The following is a 27,687-nucleotide window of genomic DNA, read 5'->3' as shown; positions in this document are numbered from 1 at the left end:
ATGGCGTGCTCAGGTTACCAACCCGACAACACTTTCTTCGTCGAGTCGGACGAGTCGAACCAGCACATGTCGATGCGTGATGCTGCCAAGATGCTTGCCCGGAACAAGCAGGAGATGATCGCCAACGAGCTCTCAAGGCTGGCCTGTGACGAGTATCTGGAGGACATCATGCAGCACATGCGCCATATGGAGGTAATAGGAATCCCCTGGGCGTCCGATTGATTCGGCCATGATGCGGAGCGTGACTAACTCTGCTTCACTTGTAGGACGAGACATTGCCCGATGCCAATCTGATTGACATGCAGCGCGAGATCCAGTGGTTTATGCGGCCGTACCTGATTGACTTCCTGATCGAGGCTCACTCCGCCTTCTCTCTCCTGCCCGAGACCCTCTTCCTCACCGTCAACCTCCTCGACCGGTACTGCTCGAAGCGGGTAGTGTATAAGCAGCACTACCAGCTGGTCGGATGCGCTGCCCTTCTCATCGCTGCCAAGTACGGAGACAAGAAGGACAGAGTGCCTCAGATCAACGAACTGAACAACATGTGCTGCGGACTCTACGACGCCGGCATGTTTACCCAGATGGAGATGCACGTTCTCAATACGTTGGACTGGAACATTGGTCACCCCACCGTCGACTTCTTCACACAATTGGTTGCGGCCGAGGAGCGGGACAGTCGGGAAGTGGAGCACATGGCGGCGTACATCTGCGAGATTGCCCTCTACCACCGGGACTTTGTGTCGACGAAGCCTTCGGTCATGGCAAGGGCGTCCCTCGCTCTTGGTCGTGCGATATTGGGCAAGCCCGAGGTCAACGACGGCGAGTGGGACCACTCTGACAACGTGACGCTCCTCACTTTGTCACAACACCTCCACCAACCCTCTGTCACCCTGGCGAGGAAGTATTCCAGCCAGTATTACTCGAGAGTGTCGGGCAAGCTGGCCGACTTCCTCGCCCAGCAGGCTGCGATCGCGCGGAGAGGGGCGCCGCCATCACCGCCGTCAGAACCCATCCTGTCCAACAAGGCAACGGATGTGTACAGCACCCCCCACAAGGGACTCGGTGCCGTACCCGGTGCTGCTGACGGTTACATGACGCCGCCTATCACCCCCGATGGCTCATGCTTTGGTCAGAACAATGCCGCGATCAAGGGTTACCAGGTGCCGCCTCGTTGCCCAGTCACCCCAACCCCTCAGCCAAGCCACGGGCAGTCGTACCAGCAGCCACATCTCCAGCAACAACAGCAACAACATATGGCGGGGTCAACGTACTTTGGCACCGTATCTCATATGTCGTACTAAGGTCCCACCGCTTTGGGGCACGGTTTTTGTTGGAGGCTTGATATCTGCTCTGGTCAATACCTGGCTTTGGCTGTTTCCCAATGGGAATCCGGCCTTGTTTCTTTTCCTCCTTTTTTCTTTTCAGGGCACCTCGAAATATACCACCTTGGAAGACAAAAAGATTGCATTCATCTGGCTCTTTCTTTGCACGGGATCATTTAGCGTCATGGCATCAGCGTTGAATTTTATTTTTGCGATTTTCTTTTCAAGTTTCACTTCTCTCGGAACGTTCTGGCGCGGCTGCATCATGGCTGCAGCCGTCGTTGTGGCGTGGGGGAACTGCGGTGTCCCTCGGCTATACCCTTGATTCGCAACCGCCATCTTAATTTTTTCACCATAAACGAAACCTTACAAAAAAAAAATGGGAGGGACGACATGGATCCATTTGTGTGGAGCAAGACAACACAGGTCTCGGCAACACCGGATATGAGATCTCTCTCGCCCCGACCGGCGGATTTGATAGAGGAGGGAGCAAAAATGGCGACATTGAGGTGGTGATTGGGAGGCAAATACCAAGATTGGCAAAGCTGGGAACTGGCGAGATACCCGGATGGGGTTTGAGGACGAGGAACAGCCGGCTGGCTTGGACGAGGATGGATCAAAGGGCAAAACCCTTGCTTCTTCACTTGATCACCCAGTCGCAATTGCTAGCAGCTATTGGGTCGCCCTCAATTTGTGGGACAGTGCAACACATTGCTAGCGAGGGATAATCGCGGGCAGAGGCTTGGGTCTGAGCGGGATATGACCGCTGTTGACACAGGGCACTGGTGAAAATGGGCTTGCTTGGGTATTTCAATCCCATACAGTGCTATCACTCATTCAAGGTCACCGCAAGCAGGTAGCTGCTAAAGAAAATAAAAAAAATAGTCAAGTCTCTGGCATACCCCTGTCATGTTCTCAATCTCTGTTTCCAGCAGCCGTCAATAAATGTAGGTATGATACGAGCCAGGTGAGTTCTGCGTGAGGTTAACGTTAACCCATCACCTTCTCCCCAGTTTGTTCAATCTTTACCTTCTTCTTCGCCGACCTAGTGGTGGTGCTTCCCCGTCCCCGCGGTTCCAGATAGGCCCGTTTTCTCTTACGGCCGATGTGTAGCACCTGGACGCCATCGGCCTGAGGATCAAGTTTTTCGAAATCGGTTCCCCTCGGTCCGTGCATGATGACATTGCCGTCGCCCACGTCCTCATCTCGCAGCACACCACCGGCGTCATCGACAGGGTCATGCTCGAAGATGACTCGGTCTGGGGCCCTCAAGCTCTGATTCCGCCACTGGACGAGCTTCAGCGTCGTCGAGGCCGGTACCCTCTTCAATTTCTCACCCGTCTGTGCTGCTCCCAGAATCTCGCCGTACCGCATCATCCCCGGCAGCCGGCCCGCCCCGAGCACGTCCCGCCTCTCCTCGCCCATCCACAGCTTGAAGGTGCCGGGCGCCCCGGACAGGTAGCACACATGGAACGGCAGCAGACCGCTGAGCCGGTCGGGGACCTGGTCGGCGGCGCCGAAGTCCTTGGAATTCCCGGGGAACACAAGCACGGGGATCGTGCAGCTGAACACCCCAAACTCACCCCCGTCCTCACTCTGCCCTCCCTCCCCCCCACCACCATTCCCATTCCCAACCCCAACCACCGCCGCCGAAGCCGCCGCCACACCACCCACACCCCCCGCAACCCCCTCCCCCTCCCGCTGGCCTTCAAACAACCCCACCGGCGCCGCCTCCTCCCCGCCCAGCACCCTTACATCCAGCTCGTACACGCGCGACACCAGCACCGAGTCCGCCGTGTTCACCCGCCGCGCCGACTGCGCCGAGTACCGCCCCGGGTCGATCCCCAGCGCGGGGAGATCGCCCGCCCAGAGGGTGGGCAGCGTCGCGCCGCTGTCGAGCAGCATGTTGTAGATGAGCTGGGGGCCGTCGGTGTCTGGGACGGTGGTGCCCGCGGGGGAGGTGTCCGGTTGGGGGATGCTGGGGGTGCGGGTGCGTTTGTTTTTTGTGGGGTTGGGGGTGGTGGGGGTGGGGGAGCGGGTGGTGGGGGAGCGGGTGACGGTGTTCTTGCGCCGGCGGAAGCCCATGCGGATGTTGTAGTGGCCCATGTTCTCGGTGCCCTGGCGCCAGGCGTGCTTGCTCTCGAGGCAGAAGCCCTTTTTGGCGACGATGGTGGGCCCGCGCATCGTGGCGTTGGTGCTGCTGCCGCTGAGGGGGGGCTCGTACCATAGCCAGCCGGGGCCGTGGGCCGCTTCGTAGCGGTCGAGGCGCGCGGCGCGGTCGTGCGTGAAGGAGTCGAAGTCGGGGCAGCGGTCGACGATGTGGCCCGCCCAGAGGAGGGTGTAGGAGTCTGAGTAGGGGATCGCGCCGGACTCGTAGCCTGCGATGGCGGCTTGGAGGTTGGTTTGCTCGCCGGGGAAGGTGGTGTCTTGGAGGAGGGAGCGGAGGACATCGAGGCGGTCGTGGATGGCGTCGGAGTGGGTGGATTTGAGCGCGGATCTGGGCAGGGTGTTCTCTTCGGCCGACTCGTCCAGCTGCGCCCGCTCCTCGACCGCCTTTTGGTGCTTCTCGACGAAGTAGGGTACGCCCCGGTAGTGGTCAACCCATAGACGGGTCTGAATGACCTTCCGGTCGGCGATTTGAATGGTGTTGAGATCCTCTCCTTCGGCCCAGAGAGGAGAACCTATCACGATGGACGGCTTCCATTTTTCAACGGAGCCATTTTGATGGGGGTTCAGGGTACTCTGGACGTCGGTGACTTCAGGGGTTGTTTGCTGTGGTTGTAGTTGCAGTTGTTCCTGTTCAGATTCCTGCTCGTCTTCCTGCTCATCTTTTTGCTCATCTTCTTGCTCATATTGCTGTATATACTGCCGCCCAAGTTCCTCTAACTCCTGCACTCGTTGTAGCTCCCGTTGTAGCTGTTGTTGCCGCTCAGCCTCTAGCCTCGCCGACCTCCGCGTTGTTGCCCGGTTTGCAAAACGGACTGCAGTATCATCGTGGTTGAGGTTATGACGAAAATGCTGGACGTTGTATTCAGCGCGTGTGAAGATTGTCGATGGTCGCCTTGTGCCCGGAGTCTGGCCTCTACCAGAAGTTCTCGGCTCGGTAAGGTGATTTGAAGATTGGGCCTCCTCTCTATCAAAGAGAGCCTGAATGTCCGCAAGGCTTGCACCATTGAAAGGGCCGTGGTTTGTTGTCATTTTGAAGGCTGCCGATGTAGCTGACCTATTTCACGTGCCTAGGTCTAACAGAGTGAGGCTACCAAGCCTAGAAAGCCGCGTGTAGTTGACTTTTTACCATTCTGTGCAGACAACTCTCCTTCCTTCGCCCCTTTTTAAGGACAAAGAAAAGTGAACGGTCCCATAAGTCAGCCGCAGCAAGCTGTCGGAGCAGTCTGTGTTGTTCTTTGTTCCTAAGCGGAGGATCATTTCTTTATTTGCCAACCCCGGAAGTCTGAAAACGGGGCTGCTCTAGAAACTCCGATAGAAGGTCTTTGATGAAGTTAACAAGCCATACATGTTGAAGCCCTGTTCATTGTTGCAAAGCCGTATTGACATAGACGCGAGCGGCACATTCCAGTCAGGAAGTAAGACCCTGATATCTCACTTACCCCCCTGCTTTGTACAAACAGTGACATTCCCTCCCTTTTTCACGGTTAACATCTCGTTTATTGCAACAACGCCATTCTGTCTGTCGTGAACCCGCTTTACCCTCACCAGAGATTCCGATCGGGACAACCAAGATAGACAAGCAACTCGGGGGAAATCTACTAGAATGGAATACGATTCTAGCAACCAGGGCTATCTAACCCCTGAACCGTCATCCCCCCCTGCCCCGGCATCCCCGGGGGAGTCACAGCATTCGGGAGTTCAAGAATCGTCTGGGTTTCAGCATGACGAGATCTCTCCAACCCAGCCCAGTTCGCCCTCGGCACCAGAGAGGGTTATGGAAACTTCTTTTCAGTCACTCGAGGAGGCCATGGACATGCTCTTGGGTGATGATATGGGGGGAGAGACGACCGGTCTCTCCGGAGAGGACAGCGAAGTGGTAGACATTGACGACGACGAGCTCGATAGGGCAATCAAGGCAACGCCGCCCCACCCAGAGTATGCCTTGGAGTTAGAGGTTCGCCGACGTCAAGCCCGGCGCGTTTTGCCTGGCCTGCGTGGATCTCCTGGAGCGTCAGTCCCGCATATCCGGTCGAGGAGCGCCGGCGGGGGAGGCAGGGGAAGTCGAAAACTTGGGAGACTGGATGACTTGTCCGAACGGCTCTGGTCTATCCCGCTATGTCCTGGAACTGGTGACTTCCAAGACGGAGATCCGATAGCCGAAGGGCCTGACTGGGAAGTTGGTTCTTGGTACAGGGGTAGACGCCAACCTCCCTTGGCAGCCCGTCTCGATACCATCATCAAGTTCCTCGCCGAGGAGGATGTGGATCGGTGCATAGGCTGGGAGCCCAAGTTCGAGGAGATCGTTTCCTACCTGGAGTGGCTCGCGCTTGAAGACGCCGACTCTCAACTGGACCATGCTCGGCCACAGACACAAGCCATGTTCAACGACGCAGTCACTAAGGCGAAGGCCCATGTTCTTTTTGAACAACACCGCTACAACCCCACAACCATTGAATTTACAAAACCGTCAAAAACGCCTTTCAGGTCGACACGCCTCGGCTGGATGGTCAACGCGCAGAACTGGCCTCTCCCCTCCCACAACCCGGTCCCTAACCGCCGCAACCTCCTCCCCAGGCCCATCCTCCCCCACATCCCCGGCCCCGTCAACAGGATGCTCATCGACCGACCCGAAAGCGACCGCCTCTACAACAAACTCGCCAAAGACCAGCGAGAGTGGTGGCACCGCATCGCCATCACCCGCCTCGCCGTCATCCCCCCGGACGCGGAGAACGCCTCCGAGCGAGACAACCTCGCCTACCACGAAGACCAAGCCTTCACCGCCTTCACCCGCTCCAGCAGCACCACCCCCTGGATCACCACCGACGCCACCGGCACCACCATTCTCCCCAACAACCGCCGCGTCCGCCCCGGCGCCCCCGTCGACTACGCCCAAGAACGCGGCACCCGCCGCGCCACCCTCCAACACATCCTCCGCACCCTCCCCACCACCCCGCCCACCATCCCCCACCACGCCCACCTCCTCCTCCCCACCCCGGCCGCCACCCTCCGCCGCATCCTCACCCTCGCCGACAACCCCGCCTGGACCCACCCAGCCCTGCCCCCCTCCCAACTGCCCCCGCAACAACAACTCGAAACCATGCCGCACACCATCGCCTACCGCGCGCGGCTCGCCGCGCTGCAGAAGCGGCGCGAGCGGGCGCGTCAGAGCGTCGAGGACGAGCATGCTGGTAAGGATGCGCGGTGGGCGACGCTGCCGCGCAATGTGGTGAATGGCGGGCCGGTGGTGTGGCGGGGATTGGATGCGGATGCGCAGGCGAAGGAGGATCTGTTGCGGCGGTGTTGGGTGGTGGTGGAGGTTTTGAGGGCGGCGGGGAGGAGGGGGGGGGCTGGGAGGGCGTTGTTGGGGATGGTGCTGGGGTTGGTGGAGAGGGGGGTGGGGGGGGAGTTTGTGGGTGGTTGGGGGGCGCCGGTGTGGTTGGCGCCGGATGAGTGGGATGTGGTGGAGGGGAGGAGGGTGCCGAGGTATTTGGATGCTGGGGAGGTGGAGTGGTTGCGGTTTTTGGGGGGGGAGTGCGTGAATGGGTTGAATTATACGGGGCGGTTCTTGCCGGATACGCCGAGGGATAAGTATAGGCTGTTTCAGCTGTTTGCGAAGAAGGTGAAGAAGCTGCTAGATGATAAGAATCCGGAGGGGCTGTTTAGCTCGCATGACGCCAGTGTCGAGGTCGAGGATCTGTTGAAGGCTATCAATGCTGGGAAGGACAGCAGCGCGGTTGTGAAGCATGAGTTCAAGCCGCACGATGCCTGCAAATGGCTCGACAGGATGAAGGATAGGGGATATCTGAGGTGAGAAACGATACTACGGCCCTGAGTGTTGTGTTATGCTTTCAGGGGTAGCATATATGTGCGTACTTACACTAACACTTCCAGGTTCCGCCTCGACCCAACATGCTACGGCGTCGTCAGACGCCCTCTCTGTGACTACTTCCCAGAGCACCGCGTCATCTGGCCACGGCAAACACCAACCGGCGACTACAAACGGCCCAACTACGGCCCCGACTCCATCGCCGACTGGGACACGGTCATCAACGAAGGTGAGGAAGCCAACATCAACGAAGGCAGCGACATCTGGGAATTCTTCCAGGCCCTTGCCTTCCGCCTCGGCTACACCATCTCCATGCTCGAGCAAGACCGCCGCCAACATCCCCCGCAACCCATCCCTGCCACCCACCTCTGCGACTCCATCCGCGCCTGGTCACGGACCTGCGCCCGCCTCGAACGCACCACACCCCCTTCCCCCACGGCAGCGCCAGCTACGATATCACCAACCACAGCCGCATCAACCGCAGCAACAACCAGCCAACCAACCCCAGACGAACTCGACTTCATCCGCACGCAGCTCATCAACGAACTGCACCTCAACCAAACGATGCTCGCGCCCGGTCGCGCCCAGCACTACCTCGACGCCTCCGGCACACACCAAACCATCCTCGTGCGCGACCACAACTGGGACTGGGCGGCCATCACAGCCGCGGGGCGCGCAGGGGAGAAGGAGAAGCAGAGCAAGAGCAAGAAGGGCAAGAAGGAGGGGAAGACCAAGACCAAGCGGCGCCAGTTCTGGTCCATCAACCGGTGGCCGGTGGAGGACGGTGGCGCGGGGTATCTGACGGCGGAGGCGGCGCGGGCGGTGCGGGAGGATGCGTATGCGGACCCGGCGGTCGGGTATGATCCGGCGGGGGTGGATCGGACGACGGAGTGGTGGTATTTGAGGCCGAAGCTGCAGCGGTATCGCCAGGAGAAGGTGGTGTTTCGGAAGGGGCCGGCGGTGTATCCGGTGGGGGATACGCGGTTGCAGAGGGAGGTGGTTAGGGAGAGGATGGTGGAGATGGTGGAGAGGGGTGAGTTTTTGCGTTTCTTTTTTCCTTCTCCGTTCTCTGTTCCTTTCCCTCTTGTTATGTATTTCCCTGTGCTTCTTACGCTGGTTTGGGGCTTATGTACTAACTACGTTTAACAGCTACGGGGCTAGACATGGAAGAACCTACCTGGGGCGGGGCGCTAATGGCGGGACTGAACCCCTTCTCGCGTTCTCCGTCGCGCGCTGAGGATCGGGAGGCGGAGGGCAAGTTACCGCCTGTCAAACCCGGGGATATTCCGAGGAGTTGGGACCCTGTTGCCGAGGCGGAGCGGCGGGCTGCCGTGCAGACCGAGTCGGACTACGAAACGGAGGAGGACATCGATGAGGAGGACGAGGTTGGAAGTGTAGATGTGCCCATGACTGGGATGGGGGGGTCATGGATAGCGGTATGAAGGTAAGTGGGAGTGTCAACCTAGAAGTTATTTAAGAGAAAGGGGGGGGGGGGGGGGCATGAGGCGTATTGGATACCTGGTCACTGGTGTCGGCGTTATCGTTCTGTCCTTTGTATGCCTTCATAACCCAGAACAACAGTTTCGTATTCGTTCATCGTTGAAAGCAACACATCGGCTGTCTAATATGCCTAAGAACCAACCCTCACAGTAAACCAACCCGACTTCCCCATAAACGCCGCAACAATGGACAATAGCAAAGGCGGTTGCCCGCACACCGAAACATCCATCCCATGAGCGCCAATCCAGCCCACATAGAAAAAGCCCATCCAAATGATCGCTATGCCATGCTAAAAATCATCAAACATCGCTATAATGCGCCGGCCATACCCATGCTTGCTGAAAGGTGTTATTGCATGGATGGCTCCGCAGAAAGTCGTCAAGCGTCGTCTTCAAATCGGGGCCTCGGAGTAGCTGGCGTATTCGGGGCCTGCCGGTTCCCAAAGGTGTGCCAGCAATTGGGGGATTGAAGTATATACCTGTCATCACTGTTAGCTGAAAATCCTTGGTTGATTTATAGGGTCCAAAAGCTTACCTCGCCATCGCCTCCCTGAATCGGCTCTTGTACTCGCGCGGACTCGTCACGGTCGGCCTGTTCCGGCCACCGCCCGCAAACCCGCGGTTCTTGATCCAGCTCTCGAGCTGCTTATCCCAGGTGTAGGTCCGGATACAGTCAATGATACCCACAGAGATTTCCTTCTTGACCTCGTCGACCGCAACCATGAGCGAATAATCCATCACGTCCTGTTTGGCCAAGAACAGCGTGTCGTTGAAGACCGACGCCCGGAGCAGGCGCTTCGAGTGCTCCCGCGAAAACAGCGGCGACTCGTAGATGTACTCGACCATGTTTTCATCCAGCAGCACTTCGTTCTGCTCGCCCGTCGACTGGATCTTGCGGTTGCGCATCGACCCCTTGAGGTCAAATGTCCGGCTCGGGCAGCGGTCGTAAAACAAATTTTCCATCACCAGGAGGTCGAGCTTGATTTCGGTATTGGTCAGTGGGTTCTTGATGAAGATGCGGAAGAAGCCAAACATCTTGGCGATAACCGTGGGCAAGTCGTGGAAGAGCGCTTCCGACATGATGCTGAAGTAGTCGGGCGCGAACCGGAGGAACGAAGATGTCTCGCTCGGGGAGAGAGATTTCAGAATGAACCGCTCATCCTGAGTCTTGAGGAAGACCGATTTGGTCTTGCCACCCTTGGAGTCCCACTTCAGACACCGAGAAAGGGACTCGACGAAGCGATCGCCCACGCCGCACTTGCGTCGGAGCGCGTCGAACTGCTCGGCGTAGAAGATTTGGCACGTCATCCTCGCTGCGCCTTCGGTGAACTGGTACTTGACATGCATACCCGTCGGCCGAAGAAGACTCTTCTCGAGCTCCGTGTTGTACCTGCTGGCCTTTGCCGCGGTTTTGGCCTCTGGATTAGAGGATTGCGGTCGTTTCATTTCCAGCCCGTCGCTGCTCTCATCCGTGTCCGGCATCTCCCACCGCTGCCGGATTTCCGCGAGCTTTGACATGTAGTCCTCGGAACTGAGGGCAAAGGCCACGAGAGAGCTTGGCTCGTCCTCTCTGATGATCACGTCCGAATCGAAGAAGATGTGGTCCGTAGCATTGATGGGATATTCCAATTGAGGCCAGCCGCTGGCGGAGCGCTCGGCCCAGAAGTTGGTCAACATGGTCATGAGGCTCTTCTTCTGGTGCCTCGGAAGCTCCTCCGGTATTTCTTCGCTCGGTTCTAGAGAGTCGGCGATCTCCTTCACGTCCGGCAAGATATCGTCGAGGGTGATGGCCGAATGGTCGACATCGCTCTCTACGCCCTCGTCATCAGAAGCGACCCGGCTCTCTTGCCGGCTGTCCTCGGCCTCCGTCTGCGCCACACTCTCGTCTGGCTGTGACGGAAGCTCTTGTGACGATGTGGGTTCGGTCCCCGAAGGTTTAGTTTGCTGCGATTCGGGAAGTGCGACATCTGCCGTACCAGGACGTGTCCCCGCCTGCTTCTGGCCACGCTCTTTCTCGAGAAGGTGATCCTCCTCCGATGGCCCCGGCTCTTGCACGGCCTGGTCCACGTCTTTGTAGACTTCTACTATGGTCTTGGTTGAAGACCGCGGCAAGAATGCTCGGGTGTGGTGCATCTTGGCCGCCCGCTGCTTGCGGTCTTTCAACCTCTCCTTTTCAAATTCTCGGCTCAGCTGCTCAAAGTGGCGGGCGAGACTCGAGACCTTCGATTCCCTCTTATGGACGTATCGCGGGATCCCAGAAGGCCCTGCCTTACGATGGCCCTTCAGGGCCCCAAGACCGATTCGGTCAACAAACTTCTTCTCCCCCTTGAGGATGTTTTCCGTCGATGCCCTTTGTATTTCACCGCCCATATCCTGAGCCTTTTGTTCTTTCAGAAGTTTGCCGATAGCAGACTGTGCCCTCGGCAATGTCCCCGGTGGGTGAGAGATTGCCCGGACCATCGGAGGCGACACGGCTGCGCCCACCTTCCTAGGCAGGGCGCGTTCCGGCGTTGGCTTTGGAATACTGGTAGGGTTTGCGCCACCGGCAACTAGGTTTCTAGGTTCGTTGGCCAATGCCCGTTGCTCCCGGCGTATTTGCTCTACTTTCTCTGACAACGACAGTTGGGTTGTGGGAGGAGGCGGTAGTGCACTAGCTTGGGCTGCCAGGGCAATTGCAGAGTTAGATGTGGCCGCTGCTGAGCTGGACGGTCGGTCGCTAGGTGCCTTGGCTACCTCTAGAGCGGGATCTGGAGCGGGGGGAATGCTTTTCGTGTTCGTGGCGGTTGTCGGGCCTGGAGTCGCGAGGTCCAAGGGTTCAACCCGCTCCAAGAGCGCTTCCGCCTCGACAGCGACACCTTCTTTTGGCGCCGGAACGGGTTGCACAACAGGAGATGGAGCCTCTTGCGGCTGGCTAATTTCGATTTCCGAACTTTGAGACGGATTCTCTTCAACTTCGGAACCACCGGGTGGGGACGTAGCGGGGGTGGTTTTGTCCTCTTCGGATGCGACCGACGCAGTCCCGTCAGTACTAGGCAGAGACTCCTTGGACTCGTGATCGGTGAAAATCTTTTTCAGTTGAATGATAGTCAACTGACGAACGTCCTTGTCGGAGAGGAACTCGGCCTCGAACATGGTAAACGCGGCATCCCAATCCGTCACCTTTTCGAGCATCTCGCGGATGACGGTGTTGAACGGAATGACCTCGTAGTACCTGGAGCCCATGTACGTGTCCTGGAGCGCGCGGATCAGCTCTAGTTGGTCCTCCTGGGCCTTTTTGCTGAGCCTTTCTACTTCGGCCCTGCAGGCCTCTGCTTTCTCCGGAAGCACGCTGTCGATCCGGATGCTCTTGAGCCGAGCACCGACGGAATTCATGAAGCGATTCCAGCGGTCTTCGGCTTTGATGAAGACATCGTTCTTGAGCCTCAAATCGTAGTCCACCTTCCACGTAACTTTCGTCCGCGGTGCGATAATCTCGTAGAGATCGATGGGGTCATAGTGTACCCTCACTGCGATGTCGCGGTGCAGATAGTAAAAGAACCGGATGTGGTCCTTCTGGTGGTCATGGGGACACTCGGTCTGAGGGTTCAACTGAAGCCCGCTGCTCCAGAATGAGAGCTCGAGATACTTACCGAACGAGTACTTCCAGGTGCTCACAGACATGGGCATTAGGCCAAAATGCTTGTTGCAGTGCTTGCAATAATTCCACATGCATATGCCAGTCCCGTCATTGTCGCCGATGTTATCCTGCGGCTTCTCTGGAAAGTTTTCTGGCCACGCTGGGGACGTTTCTAAAATGATGGTGAGGCGGGCGTTGTCATGGACATAAGTGCGGTGGTGCTCAAACATCTTCCGATCACATCCGTTGGAGTGACAAATGAATTCGGCGCCCTCGCAGACGTCTTCAATGTATTGGCCGAGGGTGCAATCCTGGTCCATGCTTCCGTTCGGGTCGGGATGCTCGTTATAAAACTCGATCGCGACAAGACTGGGCTCCGAGCATGGGATTTTCGTCGCCGTGCAAGTGACCGAATAGAGGACAACGATGTTCTGGTGCGAGTAGGGGTCGAAGAGGTCAGCGCTCCCGTGGATATACGCCTCCCACTGTTTCGCCTGTGTTCGGTAGCTGTGTAACGCTTTGTCGTATTCAGCATCATGAACAGCGTGGAGAACCTCCATGACCTTTCGGGGAGCCGTCTGTTCAACCCCCCGTACCATTTCTGGTTTGACCAGTTGAAACGGCTCTGGGCTTTGCTTCTCGTCTTCACCGAACCCATCCATACGCTCCTGCTCAAGAAGCTGCCTCAGATAGGTCGCGCGCCGCTCCTGCTCCCGTGCCTTCATGAGCAGATACGGTTGCCTGAATTTGACAAACGGGGATGTGGAAAGAATCCTTGTCTCATACTTTGCTACCGTGTCGCTGTGGAAGGCGGGCATGGGTATGTCATCGGGCACCTGTGCATGGGAGTGTAGCGCGTGCATGGATATTGACCCTTGGTCCTGCTCAGCAGCTGGCGCCTGCGCAACTAGGTCGGTGCCGGTTCTGGTCGGTTCCGGGTCAGCAGCGATAGTCGCACCCTCGTTGCCCCGTAAAAGGTGTCCACTCTCTGTGCTCTGCCGGGTGATGAGAATGGCAGGACGGCTGCTCGAGGGGTCGGGGACTCCACCGGGACGCAGCATGAGGCTGTCATTGCTCTCCCCTACGGGCAATGTCGGCGGTGCCGGTAGCGTAGGTTCTGAATTTGGAATCTGCACGAACTCGTCGCGCATGAGGCAGGACTCTAGCTTCAGGTTGTAGATGACGTAGACCATGAATTCGGTGATGCGCTTCATCCGGGAGAGCACCTCGGTCGATGCACCACGAAGCGCTATGGTACAACCACGGTCTTTTGGACAACCGGATATGAAGATGTACGTTTTCTTCTTACCCCTGATCTCGTTGTTCACAAACGTCTTGACCTCGAAACTCTCGCTCATACCGACCCGAACGCCCAGGCTGAGCATGTCCATTGACGAGACGACCGGCATGCTGACGATGCGCGCCACGGCTTCAAGAACGGATGGCTTGACATTGTAGGCCACGGCGACGTTTGCTTCCGAGAGATATTGGAGCGCAATCCCAGCCACGCTCTTCTCCACTAGTAGCACATGGGGCTCCAGGTTGAGGATCCGGTTGACAACCATCCTCAGGTATTCCTTCTCCTGTTCGATGACTGGCTGCAAGCTCATAAAATGCTGCTCCGGGTGGCGTTGGTACTCGAGCGGAAAGGTGATGATGACAATCCTCGGATTGCGAATCTTGCGTGGCATGCTCTTGAGCGCAAGGTTCTTGGTGAAGACGACCCCGTGGACATAGGCTGTATCGGATGGCTTACCGCCCGGGATCCGCTTCAGCTTCACCCAGTGCCGGATATCCATGTCGTCGCCGTTGCGGATGTCTGGGTCGACATCGTCGGCGCACCTGTCTAGGATAGGAACCAGAGTTCTTTCCCAGCCCACAGGATTGGGAATCTCGGCATCTTGAAGTAACTGCCGGAAGAGCTTCTTCACGTGTTGGAGGCTTGCAGGGTTCATGCTTTCCTCTGTTGATTTCCCGTCACGCATAGAGTCGTTCCGCTTCAACCCGGGGGCCTCGATGGCGTTCTCAAATATGGAAAGAGTATCGGCCGAGGCAGAGGCGCCTTTGAGAACAGCAGATTTCGGCCAGGGGGAGCGCGGGTGATGGATGCTCGCGCTCGCGATGCTGAGGTTCCTCCGTCGCGGCGGGCGTGTGTGGATTGATAGATTCTGCAGGCCACTGCCCTCCTCATACCCGCGGCTCGCGTGGCTGAATCCGCTAATGCTCTTCTCCCCTGGACGAAATCGATGTTTCCTCCCCGCGCTCAGGTAGGTACCGAAGCTCGCTCGGCCAGGATCGAGGCTGGCCGGTTGAAAGTCACCGCTGTTCATGGTGGTAAAAATGTTGCTCATCTGTTCATCCTCGCTTGATTCATCGGACATGTAGTCGGCCAATTCAGGGTCGATAATGTTGTCGGCATGAAAGGCGTTCACGTTGGCCCTTTTTGCTGTCTCTTCGCTAGCCGGGGTACGGAACGGGGCCCTGTCCTCTGTCTTTGTCTTAAATCTTGTCAGAAGGTTGTGCTTTGAGTGATGTCTGCGATGGCCTGCCGACTGGGGCCGGGTGGCCGAGAGAGACTTCAATGACCGCGACGAGCCTGGCCGGCTGAGTTGGGGCATGTCAATCTCCAGGACCGCTGAGTGCCTGTTATTATCCCCCACCCGCCGCGTTGCTGGGATGGCCATCATGGGCGTAATCGCGTTCCTGGTGTCCTCAGCCTGTTCAGTGCGCTCTGATATGCTAGCCTCGTCGTCCATCCGCGGCCGGGCTGAGGCCGGCGAAGTCTTAACCGGCTGGCCCGCGTGAAAGATTGTAGGAAGGTAAGACTCATTACCTGAATCGTCGGAGCCACTGTCGTAGCGGCGGTTGATGACGTTGAGGCAAGTTTTGCAGACCCGGAGGGTACCCTGGACGCCAAACTTTTGGCCCGAGATGCTCGACGTGCATTTCGAGTCGAAGATGCAGCCACAAGTCCGGCAGTGATGCTTGCGCCTGAAGGCAGTGAAGGGCGTGCCACAAAGGAAGCACTCTTTGCAGGTCTCATCGGCCATCCAGAATTCTTTACTCAGCACTTGCTTTCGCATCCGCTCTAGCCTTGCATTAACAACCTCAGGGGCACCTTCGTTAGTGGTAGTACCCGGGATCCTCATGATGCCAGACTGCAGCATCTGTGGCCGTTCATTGTGTGTGAAGGAGTCATGATACACTGAGTTATGGGCCGAGGTACTGATGGGTGTCGCGGCAGCGCTGGGTTCCAACGATGACGATCTCGAATGGCTCCTGGTCCTAGTCGAAGTGATGCGGTCGATCACCGCAGGCTTTCGCATAGAATCCGGAGGAGGGGGACGGGAAGTTGACGAGGAAGCATGCGCTTCAGCCACAGGTTGGACGGGGCTTCGGGGCGTATCGGTGCTCCCGTCCATGCTAAGGGCATCCTCCCTTCTCGCTCGGCTTGGCAGCATTATTCGATCACCGGTTGCTACATTGTCTAAACTTGGATTCCCCGAGAGGTAAGGACTCGGTGCCGTATCAGTTGGTCTGCTTATGCTTCTACGGCCTGCTGTTCGGCTGGGTAAGTCTTCCAAGCGGGCCGTCCCGCCCCGCGCGGCTTCCATATCCATGAGGCCCTGCGCCGTGACCGGGGCGACGGAGGCGTTGGTGGTGGCCGGTGCCCCGGTCTTTGCAATCTTCGACAGGTTTTGGACACTGGTCGAAGGAGTTTTCGGGTTGGACGCAGTTGTAATGGAAGAGGCCTTGGAAGATTGTGGAGCAGTTGTCTGCGACTCGGAGGTCGGTATCCCAGAAGAGGACAATCCTGATGTTTGAATATCCGAAATAGTGCCAGACTCCATCGTTGAGGCTGTGGCGCCGGTCTCTCCCCTCGGAAGGGGCGATGGCTTCGAGGCGCCGGCGGCCGTACTGATGCTCTTCCTAGAGGAGGCGCCATCTTGGTTGTTGGTATCTTCCGCCTCTTGCGTGGACCCCTTGCCTACGGCGCCGACGGCTTCCTTGAAACGTGTATATAACCCGCTTAGTCCCTGCTGGACAAGATCACCGGTGGTCGATTTACTCTCGGAGGTAGGCAACGAGCCTGGGGGCGGTGCGAAGTCGTTAAAGGTGGTTAGAGCATCCGACTGGCTGGCCGATGTGTGGATCCTGTCGAGATTAAGGGAAAAGTGTTCCCTTTCGGCATGCGCCCTGTCGGCATGCGAAGACACCGAAAGCGAAGTGATCGAGTCGCGACGTGATCGTGAGTTTACGGGTGAAGGCGGCACTGATGGGCCGAGGGATGGTTGCCTAAGACCGCCAGTGCTGGTGCTAGCCATCGTACCGTATTTTATTCAGGGCGCGACGGACGGGTGTTTCAAAGCAGCCCGACTGATGGGAATCAAGCGCATGCTTTTGCGGTCGGGATCATGAATAGTTGGATTTGAGTGCTGTTGTTGGGCGGGGCACAGAGTGCGGCGCGACTGTGGGCATTCCGAAGGTCGAAATCGTCTTTGTTAGTGAAGCGAAAAGAGAGACGGGTAATAGGGGTTTTTCGAGGCCTCGGGTCGGACCACATGAGAATGGTATCGGTTTAGGGAACAAGGGCGGTTCCAGAAGCTTGTTGTGAGAATGACTGATTGCTCTCGAGTCTCGATGCTTTGTCGGTGCCTTGTCAGCTTATCGGGCGTGTACCAGGTTCTAAGAGGGTGTCGTCACAAGCAGGGAACAGTAATCTCTACAAAAGATACAGGCTCTTTGTCGGTAGATACCCCTGTATTTTGTTGTGATTCGAGGGGTCGAGGCACAATCGGGTCTCTTCCGCTAGCGGGTGGGGCAGTTGGGCATTGGCTGGCGGGGCTCTCATGTGACTTGGCGTCGGCAACACAACCCACTTTTGCGCCCCCACGCTCAGCGAACGCGGACCCCCGAATTCAGGAGGACGACAACGCGACCACCAGCCGTCCTGTCACGATATCACGGAACTATTTGAGTAACGTTGTTTTGTTGTCGATGAAAGGCCGATTTTACCGCAAACTCAAAAGCATTATGGTTTCTTTTTGTGGCGACTCACTCTAGCCTCGGATTCATGGCGACGACCATCTGTGGCATACAATTCATTCCAGCATCGACGACATCTCCCCGGCGATGAGATAGTGTATGACCATGACGAGGGCCAGTAGCGCTGCCGCTCCGGAAGCATGCACTTCCTGGTCTCCCGGCCATCTCGCCAATGAGACAAGAATACCCCGTCGATACCTCCAACCTCCTTCAGACCAGCGCAAGTTGCTGGACCGGCCAGATGCCTGGTTTGTGACCGGCTTTCCCAATGTACCTCCAAGTGTGCTAGAGGATGTGAGGGAACACCATGTTAAGGAGCCTCGGCCTCAGTCTCGGACGGAGCGAAACACACAGTCCTCACCGCCCGTTTCGCCCGCTTCGGCTGGAAGGAAGGAAGCATTCTCATCGCAACCTGCATCCCCGACACGGAGTGCCGCATCACCTATCGAGCCCAAGGAACTTCTGGACGATACCAAAGAAAGTAGTGATGAGGAGGAAGAAACGCCTGGAACCCCTATACCATGGTCGCCGTCTCCCTCGCGACACATCGGTGGCCCATGTCCGCAGGAGGAAGCGGAGCCGGATGTGCCTACAAGCACCACGAACCGACATTCATCTATTCAGCGCAACTCTACGGCCGCTGACCATAATCTGTCCCGGGCGAGGTACTTGACGGAGTTCCCCCCCAGCGATAGCGCCGTATCGGAACTAGGGTTGGAGGTTAAGGTCCCCAAAGCTGTCACCGAAGTCCTGGCGCCGGTGAACCGAGAACCTGTCGCCGCTCTTGAGCCCACCCCGCCCTCTGCGCAAATAATACCTTGCACCATTACCGAGAAGGCCGATATTGCCCAGGCACCGCAAGCAAAACGCTCCCGACGTTGGAAAGCCCCCGGTTACAGCAGCCCCGGCCTGGTTGAGCAGAGACACGCTCCGGGGTTAACGGTTCCGAAGGCCCGTACAGCTGTCTTGCCTCAGCCATCCAGTGCGGTTGGTAGTCCGTCGTCCCCGGTACTACCGCCGCTTCCCCATCAGCCCGCGGAAAGATTATCTGTTGTGCCATCAACGGGGGATCAACCTATTCCGACGCCAACGAACAGGCAGGAAGTTGTTGCTGCTACACCGCAACCGGTAGCAACCGATCACGCATCCAGCAATTCTACAGATAAGCCGCCGCCAAACGGGCCTGCGTCGCAAGTTCCGTACACGGCCTTCATCGTGGCGTATCCAGATTACAGCGGCAGCCTTGGGACTTTCCTTCGGGCCGCCATGTGTATTTTACCGCTTCAAAAAGACAGAGCCCTCCCCGAGTTTCTCTATGACGACTTCATTCGAGTATTCTCAACCGACTTCCTCAAATACATCGGCAGTTTAGACGAGAATACCCGCCCCCTTTCGGCGATTCAATTCTACAACGAACACGTGTCGAGGCCTCTTTACACCAAAGGAGTTCTTACTAAGGACAACATAAACGACGTTACCGAAAAGTATCCGGAGGAATTCCGCGCCATTCAGCAAACCCTCGAAAAATCAGAAGCCCGCAGGCGACCAACACGACAAGTACCAGGCAAGATGGCAGCCGACAAGCCTATGGTACACTTGCCACCCGCCCCGATAGACACAGGTCATCCATTGCCACAAAATGTACCCCCTGGTTCGCCCTCGGCGATAAACCAGGATGCCGTGGCCCGGGAAACCTCGCCGCATACAGTGTCCATCCATCCCACCGTGCCAATGCCGCCCTTGCAGGAGCACCGAGAGACCGATGCGCCGGTGACAGCTAGCCGGAACGTTTCCGGAACTTCTTCAGTCCATCGGCATCGGGCCCAAGCCGAAATACCGGCCATCCTGACAGCCACCTCTCCCAGCGGACTCGAGGTTTTGCGGACCCAGGTCGACTCTTCACCGCCACGCACCAGGCCTTCACCTCCGCCAAAAGTGACCAAAATCAACCTACCGGTAGCCAGCACTTTTCCTGGCAATATGCTCTCTCAGATCAGCCACCCCGATAGCATACCGGAAACGGTACTGAAGCGCAAAGCTGCGCCCAGGGCTTCTGCAGGATCGTCGGCTCCGGAACCCGGCGGCGAGTTCAAGCGGCAAAGAACGGCGACAAAAGATGTAGACAAGAGGGCTCTACGGTTTAGGAAGTTTTTGATACAAAAGAGGACGCAGAGCTCCGCCCCCGAACAGTCGACACCACCATAATCGAAATACTGTACTGGGAGACACGTTGGTTGCATTGAGCTGGCTAGGCTGTGGATGAATTGATAATGACTCGATATCCATGTTTTTTTGGGGGGGGAGGGGGAGAGATGACAATACAACGAATGGCGGGTTTCATAGCTCCATTGTTTGCAATGATTAATGTCAAGGCGGGTTTGTATGCCTTACACAATCAATCCTGATAATACAGTACAATACAATAGGTACTAGAAATGTTGCATGGCATTTTTTGTTCTTCAGAATCGGGGTATCATTCCATGTCGTTGGGCTATCTCGGCAAGAGACTGTCTGTCTCCTGCATCCCTACCTCATTCCGCTTCGGCTTCCTGGACTTTCCGCTTAACCTCTTCTTCCGGAGTCATTGTGCGTAGCTGGAGTGCATGGATCCCGCCCTCTTGGGCGAGCTCATCTTTTAGCAGGGAGTAGACGAGCCGGTGTCTCGCCGCTTGCATCTTCGACTGGAAGCTCTCGGACGTAATGATGACTCGGAAGTGCGTCTCCTTGGACGTGACGCCCTGCATTGGCTCGTGGTGTGCATGGAGGTGCGAGTCGTTGTGGATGTCGAGGGTGGTGGGCTTGAGGGCGGCGGTGATCTGAGCAAAACGGGTCAGTCTCGGTCCGTTTCGGGGCTGATCGGGAAACGGGCAAACGAGCCCCGACGTACCTTTTGCCTGATGGCGTCCTCGACCGGAGTTTGTGACGCCATTGTAGAGAACCTGAACGGCCTGGCGGCTCTTGCGAAGCCAAAGGCAGCTTGGCGCAACATAGGTAGGGCAAGATCCTCGGGCCTTGCGTCGACTTGAACGGCGGGCAGCTCACCAAAAACGAATCGGAATGTGGTCCACAGAAGTTCGTCAGCAATTGCAGGCGCTGGAAATCAATCCGCTGGCAGCCCGCCGTGGGGCATTCTGCTGGGCAGCTGCCCAATAAAACAGGTCCCAACGGCGTGATCCTTGTCGTTGCATCGGCCGCAGGAGCGCTGGGACGACGGCCCAGGAGATCTCCACGCACCCACGGCACCTGTGACCCCACCCCAGAGGCGCGCCAGTACCCTGGCTCAAACGAGAAAACTCACCGTCGGTTTTCAAAGTTTGGTTCCAGGTTTGTTATCCGCATCGCCATCCCGCACTCGGAATCCCTGCTCCACAACCCAGCATCCCAAACCCGATTTGTCGGCTAACGGTCTTTCACCGGGCGAAGAAGTAGGATGCGTCCCGGACTCGGCATCAGAAGCATCAGAAAGCCGTGGCGCTCGCCGGTGTTGTCAAATGTTTAGACCCCTGTAATATTACGCTTCCAGTCGTTACAGCTTTACCGGCCGTCTCCGTTTTACCACATCCCGCCCCGTCCCACCTTGTCTTCCAGCAGCACTCCAACGAGGTGCGCGAGTGACACACCTTTAAAAGCCGATCGGCAACCCCCTGCCTCAACCTGGCGTTTCGGATCTCCTGTGTTATGTCCTTCGCTTTCTCCCTCGCCAGGAGCTTTGGTCACCGGCTACCCACTGCTCTACCACACCCCTTCCTCCGTCCTTTGTGTACGAATAGATATAGGTCTACCGGTCTGAGGATGGCGTCAACATTACCGAGACTGCCTGTATTCGAGGCTATCGCCCGCCATGACCCGAACTCGATCGCCGTTATCCACTCGAACAGCGGGCGCCGGTTCCGATATGGGGAGTTGCTGGGCGATGTCTGCAAAGTTCGGAACCGTCTGTATGAGACAGCCGGGAGGGACGACATTGATGGCGAACGTATTGCGTTTTTGGTCGAGAACAGCTACGACTATGTGGGTAAGCCGATTACTGCCCGACCTCGAACTTCTGAACCCCTCCTGCTTGTCGAGTTCACTCTCCATTCATACCGGCATGTGCTGACCATGGTTTCTAAAAGTGACCCTCCTCGCTATTCTTGCAGCCAAGTCGATCGCAGTACCCCTATCCCCGGCCTTCCCCGCGCCAGAACTGCAGTACATCCTCAACCACAGCGAGGCCTTGATGCTGTTGTCTTCGGCAAAGTTCGCTTCAAAGGCGGGGGACGTATTAAAAACCGAGTTGGACGTCGAGCCTGCCTACCTTCAGTTGGATAAGTTCCAGGGGAATGGGGTACATGAGAAGGTCACTCTGGATAAGTCCTCCGCCGGGGCTGCCGGGATGATGCTCTACACATCTGGCACCACAAATCGACCGGTAAGACCCGTTATCTCGGCGGATGAAGCTTGAATCACATGCTAACCCCCCCTCACAGAAAGGCGTCCTACTCCCCCAATCTGTCATGACAGCGCAGGCCAAATCGCTACTCCAAGCGTGGGAGTACTCCCCCTCCGACCACCTCCTCCACGTCCTCCCGCTCCACCACATCCACGGCACTATCAACGCCATCTTCGCCCCCCTCTTCGCTGGCAGCACAATCGAGTTTCTCTTCCCCTTCAACGCCGACGCCGTCTGGCGGCGCTTTGCCGCGCCCTTCCTCACGCCGGATCAGACCCACAACGCCGACTCCCCACACCACCAGCACCGCAAGATCACCTTCTTCACCGCCGTCCCGACCATCTACGCCCGCCTTCTCACCACCCACCGGACCCTCCCGCCGGACATGCAGAGTGCCACGCGCACCGCCATCTCCCCAGCCAACCTGCGGCTCGCCATCTCCGGGTCCGCCGCGCTCCCCACCCCGACCAAGCGCGCGTGGTCCGACCTGAGCGGCGGCAACGTGCTGCTCGAGCGGTTCGGCATGACCGAGGTCGGGATGGCGCTCAGCTGCGGACTGGCGGTGGCGGACCGGGCCGACGGCGCGGTGGGGTGGCCACTGCCTGGCGTAGAAGCGCGGCTCGTCGACGTGGACACGCACCAGGTGATCGAGCGGGGCGCGGAGCGCGACCGCGACGGCCGCGAGCGCGTCGGCGAGATCCAGCTGCGCGGCGCCACCATCTTCGCCGAGTACTGGCGCAACCCGGAGGCCACGGCCAAGGAGTTCGTGGACTCCAAGGACGGCCGCGGCCAGTGGTTCAAGACGGGCGACGTGGCCGTGCGCCGCGCCGTCGACGGCGCCGGCCGCTCCACCTCCCCCACCCAGCGCGACTGGGCCCGCGGCGACCACCTGTACTTCATCCTGGGCCGGCGCAGCGCCGACATCATCAAGAGCGGCGGCGAGAAGGTGTCGGCGCTCGAGGTGGAGCGCGAGATGCTCGCGCTGCCGCAGGTCGCCGAGGTGGCCGTGCTGGCCGTGCCCAGCGGGAAGTGGGGGCAGAAGGTCGGCGCCGTGGTCATCGTCGACCGCGAGCACCTGCCCGAGGGCCGCTGGTCGCCGCTCGAGATGCGCCGCGCGCTCAAGGGCCGCCTGGCCAGCTACAAGATCCCGCAGGTGCTGAAAGTGGTGGACCATATCCCGAGGAATGCTATGGGGAAGATTAACAAGAAGCTGCTGGTCAAGGAGATCTTTCAGGATGAGTTCAGCGGGGACGAGCTTTAAAGAGTCTGTTTTTTAGACCCGGGAAAAAGCATTCGGGAGAAGGGTATCGTCTATCTTCTAGTTTGTCCTCAGCAAGTGGATAGAGGACAGCATCATCATTAGATCGCTGGTTCAGCGGGCGGGCATACATTGTACAACAAGTGTTAGACTTAGAGAGAGGCCTTGGGATAGTGCCACTGGGACCTATTGGGCCAACAACAGAGGGGTTGGATACCAACAAAATCGCCTCGCTTATAAAGTGACTAGCAGATATGAGGCTCATTCAAGGTGACATCATACATGAATCGCAAACAGAACCTGATTTGCTCCAGCCCATAGCGCCTTGCGTTTCCCCCGCTGCCGCATCAAAGCAGATGTTGCGGCATATCTCATATCCTCTCATGGCCCGTCCTGTGTTGTGGTTCGGGCATGATCATGACTGTTCCCAGGCCCGCGTCCATGCCAAAGTGTGATGTGGAAGGGCGCTAACAGTATATCTGAGGGGGCGGCCCAGGCATCGATGCCTATGACTACCATCCGTGACTACCATACACGCTTATACCACCATCTTGGCCTTCGCACGGGTGCTGCCGCTGTGGGCGCTGTCAGTGTGACCCGAAAACTCGATGACCTCGTTGGCGGGCAGCTTGAGAACGGCCTTGAACCGACGTCCAATAGACATCAGGATCTCCTTGCCCTTCTCACTCGACCGACCCTTGCCACCGGCGATGTCACCGTCGCCGCGGCCGGGAATGTGGCGACCCGTGGTTCGGGTCCAGACACCGATACGATAGAATGCCTTACGGACGTTGACAACGACGCCCATCACCTCACCGTCCTCCTCATCCTCCAGCGTCTCGCCAATGGCGCCAAGCATGGTGTGCAGCCAAAGCTCGTCAATGTTGATCGTCCGCTTCTCCTTGAACTGGAAGGACCACTTGCCGCCATGCTTGTTTTGCGGGTCCTCCCACTCTGGCCGCACACCCTCCTTGAAGAGATGGTAATCCGACTTGAGGGCAAGGTCGGACACAGCGGAGATGTTGTTCTATTTACCGCGTTAGACAGACAACGGGCACGAGCGCAGATACTGTGGGGTATCTTACGTAGACGCCCCAGAATTCTTCTACCGACTCGAAGGTAATGACCTCCTTCAACAGGTCATTCCAGTTATCGCCCTACGCGCGGGGTTGGTTAGAATGGTAACATGGCGGGGTAATGGAACAGAAGGTCGAACCTTTCCGCTCGCCGGCTTGGTAAACCAGAGAGTCCACCGATTTGTGAGAGGATGCTTCACGTTGAAGTTATCCTTGTCGTGGAAGACGGTAACAGTCTTATCGGTGTCCTCGGCGGCCTCCTTGGCAGCGGCTTCGGGGTTGTTTCCACCATCGGGCGAGATGGGGATGGTAGTAAGATCGACTTGTTCCGCCATATTGGAAAGTTGAGATGTGGACACGTAGGTAAGCTGGTCGTGAAATACGCAGCCCGCTTCAGTCGAGGTTCGGATACTTGGAATGGATCGTGTGGCCCACGGAGGTGCTTTGCGAAGATTGAAGCTGCTGCGAGTTTTCGCAGAAAATGCGGATAGAGGTAGATGTTAGGTGCGAGTGTCGCGAGAGACGGAAGGCTCGATTAATCGGCGGTGGGCAACTGCAGTTTGCACTCTTGTGAATGGAAAGAACGACCGTGCTCCAGGCAATGTCGTCAGGCTGTGAGGAAATGGTTCGTCTGGGGTGGGCGGAGAGAGGATGCGATCGCAAACTTTGGTTGGCGAGGCGCTGTGACGGCGGCTGATTGTACACACGCCCCGGTTTTTACTGACTAAGTAGCGCTCTGGACTCGAAAATAGCAGGACAGCGAGGGTCATCCCACTCTAAAGTCACGTGTATCGTCACGGGGAGGGGCAGATAAGAAAGTTTCGGATGCGTGTGGGTTTGGTGGGGCAAGAGGCGGGCAATGCGGGCGGAGAAGAAAAAGTTCAAGCACCGCATTTGAAAATTTCAAAATTTAAAGACCGTCCAGCCTGCCCCACGCCGAATCGGTCTTTCCCTCTTCGCGCGCCAGATTCTGCCCAACCCTCATATCTCCCTTAAAAACACCAATCTTCAAAAATGGCGGACGAAGTCTATGATGGTGCCATTGGCATCGATCTCGGTAAGAATGCCCGCTTTGTTCTTCCCTGTGTCGCCTCTATCGCCTCAGATCGTGGCGCGGGGTCAAAAATGAAGCGCAAACGCTAACAGAGGCTTCCGATATACAGGCACAACCTACTCTTGCGTTGCCACGTACGAAGGTACCAATGTCGAGATCATCGCCAACGAGCAGGGTAGCTTCACCACGCCCTCGTTCGTCTCCTTCACTGAGGACGAGCGCCTGATTGGTGAGGCGGCCAAGAACCAGGCCGCCATGAACCCGGTGAACACCGTGTTCGATGTCAAGTATGGCTCCCTCGGGTGTGCGCTTTTTGAGTAAAGGCAGTCCACTAACCGCCGTCTCCCCTCCAGGCGTCTGATCGGCCGCCGCTTCGAGGACCCCACTGTCAAGAAGGACATGGAGTCGTGGCCCTTCAAGGTCGTTGACGATGGCAACGGCAACCCCAAGGTCGAGGTCCAGTACCTCGGCAGCACCCACACTTTCTCTCCCCAGGAGATCTCCGCCATGGTCCTGAACAAGGTTCGTATCTCCAGCAGGCCATCAGATCCCGAGCACACACTGACGTGCTGCGAAAACAGATGAAGGATATTGCCGAGGTCAAGCTTGGCAAGAAGGTTGAGAAGGCCGTCATTACCGTCCCGGCTTACTTCAACGACAACCAGCGTCAGGCCACCAAGGATGCTGGTGCCATCTCTGGCATGAACGTCCTCCGTATCATCAACGAGCCTACCGCCGCCGCCATTGCTTACGGTCTTGGCTCTGGCAAGTCCGACAAGGAGCGCAACGTCCTTATCTACGATCTGGGTGGTGGCACTTTCGATGTGTCGCTCCTGAACATCCAGGGCGGTGTCTTCACCGTCAAGGCTACTGCTGGTGACACCCATCTTGGTGGCCAGGATTTCGATACCAACCTCCTCGAGCACTGCAAGAAGGAGTTCCTCCGCAAGACCCAGTCTGAGTAAGTGTCGCCTCTCGCTACCGGTCTCGGGGGCCACTGTGCTCTGTGCTCCCCTAGACCGGCCCCAGCGTATCATGGTTACGAAACGGAATAGCTGACACTGTTGGACAGCCTCTCGGGTGATCCCCGTGCCCTCCGTAGGCTGAGGACTGCTTGCGAGCGTGCCAAGCGTACTCTCTCCAGCGGTGCCCAGACCACCATCGAGATCGACTCGCTCTTCGACGGCAAGGACCTGAACATGCAGATCACCCGTGCCCGTTTCGAGGACCTGAACGCCAAGTCTTTCTCCGGCACCCTCGAGCCTGTTGCTCAGGTCCTCAAGGATGCCAACATCGAGAAGAGCGCGGTCGACGAGATCGTCCTTGTCGGTGGCTCTACCCGTATCCCCCGTATCCAGAAGCTCCTCAGCGAGTTCTTCAACGGCAAGAAGCTCGAGAAGAGCATCAACCCCGACGAGGCCGTTGCCTACGGTGCCGCCGTCCAGGCCGGTATCCTCTCCGGCAAGGCCACCTCTGCCGACACCTCGGACCTCCTCCTTCTGGATGTCGTTCCCCTCTCCCTCGGTGTTGCCATGGAGGGCAACATCTTCGCCCCCGTCGTTTCGCGTGGCCAGACTGTCCCCACCATCAAGAAGAGGACATTCACCACCGTTGCCGACAACCAGCAGACCGTTCAGTTCCCCGTGTTCCAGGGTGAGCGTGTCAACTGCGAGGACAACACCTCTCTGGGTGAATTCACCCTTGCTCCCATCCCTCCCATGAAGGCCGGTGAGCCCGTCCTCGAGGTCGTCTTCGAGGTCGACGTCAACGGTATCCTCAAGGTCACCGCCACTGAGAAGACCTCGGGCCGCAGCGCCAACATCACCATCTCCAACTCTGTTGGCAAGCTCTCGTCGGGTGAGATTGAGAGCATGATCAACGGTATGTACCACATCAATGGCGAGTAACGACAAGAGACAATCTCTAACAAGTGTGCAGATGCCGAGAAGTTCAAGACCAAGGATGAGGCCTTCAGCAAGCGCTTCGAGGCCAAGCAGCAGCTCGAGTCGTACATCTCCCGTGTTGAGGAGATTGTCTCTGACCCGACGCTGTCGCTCAAGCTCAAGCGTGGCCAGAAGGACAAGATCGAGCAGGCGCTCAGCGATGCCATGGGTCAGCTCGAGCTTGACGACTCGTCGGCTGATGACCTCAAGAAGAAGGAGCTTGCGCTCAAGAGGCTGGTCACCAAGGCCATGTCCTCGCGGTAAATGACTTGAGGCTGGATGGATGGATTGGCCTTTACCAGATAGATACAGGGCGCATCGGACGGGATTATGAAGCCACGGTCTGGAGCTAACGAGCAACCGGCGGGACGGCAGGGCCGCGGTATGATGGGAGGCGTCTTACATCTTGATTCATGAAACGGGATACAAAAGTTAGAGGGATCTGG

The 27,687-nt window shown here is 57.6% G+C and overlaps 9 protein-coding genes across 9 annotated transcripts; 5 read left to right on the top strand and 4 right to left on the bottom strand.

The window, feature by feature from the left end:
* On the top strand, positions 1–1,301 carry F5144DRAFT_589277 (cyclin-like protein; the record flags this gene model as incomplete). The annotated part of the gene is made up of 2 exons (XM_066790021.1): positions 1–192; positions 267–1,301. 2 exons carry the CDS (start codon positions 1–3, stop codon positions 1,299–1,301), a joined length of 1,227 nt encoding a protein of 408 aa, XP_066649214.1.
* Positions 1,302–1,962: 661 nt separating this feature from the next.
* F5144DRAFT_617645 (uncharacterized protein) lies at positions 1,963–4,631 on the bottom strand (the record flags this gene model as incomplete). The annotated part of the gene is made up of 4 exons (XM_066791888.1): positions 4,493–4,631; positions 4,218–4,453; positions 2,352–4,142; positions 1,963–2,088 (listed from the first exon to the last, which is right to left on the bottom strand). Exons 1-4 carry the CDS (start codon positions 4,518–4,520, stop codon positions 1,963–1,965), a joined length of 2,181 nt encoding a protein of 726 aa, XP_066649213.1. The 5' UTR covers positions 4,521–4,631.
* Positions 4,632–5,212: 581 nt separating this feature from the next.
* On the top strand, positions 5,213–8,759 carry F5144DRAFT_638270 (uncharacterized protein; the record flags this gene model as incomplete). The annotated part of the gene is made up of 8 exons (XM_066792687.1): positions 5,213–5,239; positions 5,296–5,671; positions 5,711–6,652; positions 6,685–6,735; positions 6,766–6,790; positions 6,831–7,298; positions 7,383–8,350; positions 8,467–8,759. 8 exons carry the CDS (start codon positions 5,213–5,215, stop codon positions 8,757–8,759), a joined length of 3,150 nt encoding a protein of 1,049 aa, XP_066649212.1.
* A 323-nt stretch (positions 8,760–9,082) lies between these two features.
* Positions 9,083–15,567, bottom strand: F5144DRAFT_67036 (uncharacterized protein). The gene is made up of 3 exons (XM_066793320.1): positions 15,266–15,567; positions 9,352–14,930; positions 9,083–9,295 (listed from the first exon to the last, which is right to left on the bottom strand). Exons 1-3 carry the CDS (start codon positions 15,473–15,475, stop codon positions 9,196–9,198), a joined length of 5,889 nt encoding a protein of 1,962 aa, XP_066649211.1. The 5' UTR covers positions 15,476–15,567; the 3' UTR covers positions 9,083–9,195.
* Positions 15,568–17,746: 2,179 nt separating this feature from the next.
* F5144DRAFT_589273 (uncharacterized protein) lies at positions 17,747–19,683 on the top strand (the record flags this gene model as incomplete). The annotated part of the gene is made up of 2 exons (XM_066790020.1): positions 17,747–17,758; positions 18,313–19,683. 2 exons carry the CDS (start codon positions 17,747–17,749, stop codon positions 19,681–19,683), a joined length of 1,383 nt encoding a protein of 460 aa, XP_066649210.1.
* Positions 19,684–19,798: 115 nt separating this feature from the next.
* F5144DRAFT_638254 (bola-like protein-domain-containing protein) lies at positions 19,799–20,407 on the bottom strand (the record flags this gene model as incomplete). The annotated part of the gene is made up of 2 exons (XM_066792686.1): positions 19,799–20,294; positions 20,366–20,407. The coding sequence occupies 2 exons, from the start codon at positions 20,405–20,407 to the stop codon at positions 20,010–20,012; spliced, it is 327 nt and encodes a 108-aa protein (XP_066649209.1). The 3' UTR covers positions 19,799–20,009.
* An 863-nt stretch (positions 20,408–21,270) lies between these two features.
* On the top strand, positions 21,271–23,171 carry F5144DRAFT_598331 (uncharacterized protein; the record flags this gene model as incomplete). The annotated part of the gene is made up of 3 exons (XM_066790934.1): positions 21,271–21,493; positions 21,594–21,889; positions 21,948–23,171. The coding sequence occupies 3 exons, from the start codon at positions 21,271–21,273 to the stop codon at positions 23,169–23,171; spliced, it is 1,743 nt and encodes a 580-aa protein (XP_066649208.1).
* A 535-nt stretch (positions 23,172–23,706) lies between these two features.
* Positions 23,707–24,579, bottom strand: F5144DRAFT_543901 (translation initiation factor eIF 4e-like domain-containing protein; the record flags this gene model as incomplete). The annotated part of the gene is made up of 3 exons (XM_066787276.1): positions 23,707–24,195; positions 24,254–24,325; positions 24,385–24,579. The coding sequence occupies 3 exons, from the start codon at positions 24,577–24,579 to the stop codon at positions 23,707–23,709; spliced, it is 756 nt and encodes a 251-aa protein (XP_066649207.1).
* Positions 24,580–25,258: 679 nt separating this feature from the next.
* On the top strand, positions 25,259–27,505 carry F5144DRAFT_478308 (heat shock protein 70; the record flags this gene model as incomplete). Its single annotated transcript, XM_066785094.1, has 6 exons — positions 25,259–25,301; positions 25,408–25,585; positions 25,652–25,820; positions 25,880–26,259; positions 26,371–27,179; positions 27,237–27,505. 6 exons carry the CDS (start codon positions 25,259–25,261, stop codon positions 27,503–27,505), a joined length of 1,848 nt encoding a protein of 615 aa, XP_066649206.1.
* Between the last annotated feature and the right edge of the window lie 182 nt (positions 27,506–27,687).

Source organism: Chaetomium tenue (assembly GCF_020726465.1).
Source record: "Chaetomium tenue strain MPI-SDFR-AT-0079 chromosome Unknown F5144scaffold_1, whole genome shotgun sequence".
In the NCBI taxonomy this organism is placed as follows: Eukaryota; Fungi; Ascomycota; class Sordariomycetes; order Sordariales; family Chaetomiaceae; genus Chaetomium; species Chaetomium tenue.
The sequence above is the reverse complement of the archived record's forward strand: the minus strand, read 5'-3'. Positions and strand labels throughout refer to the sequence as shown.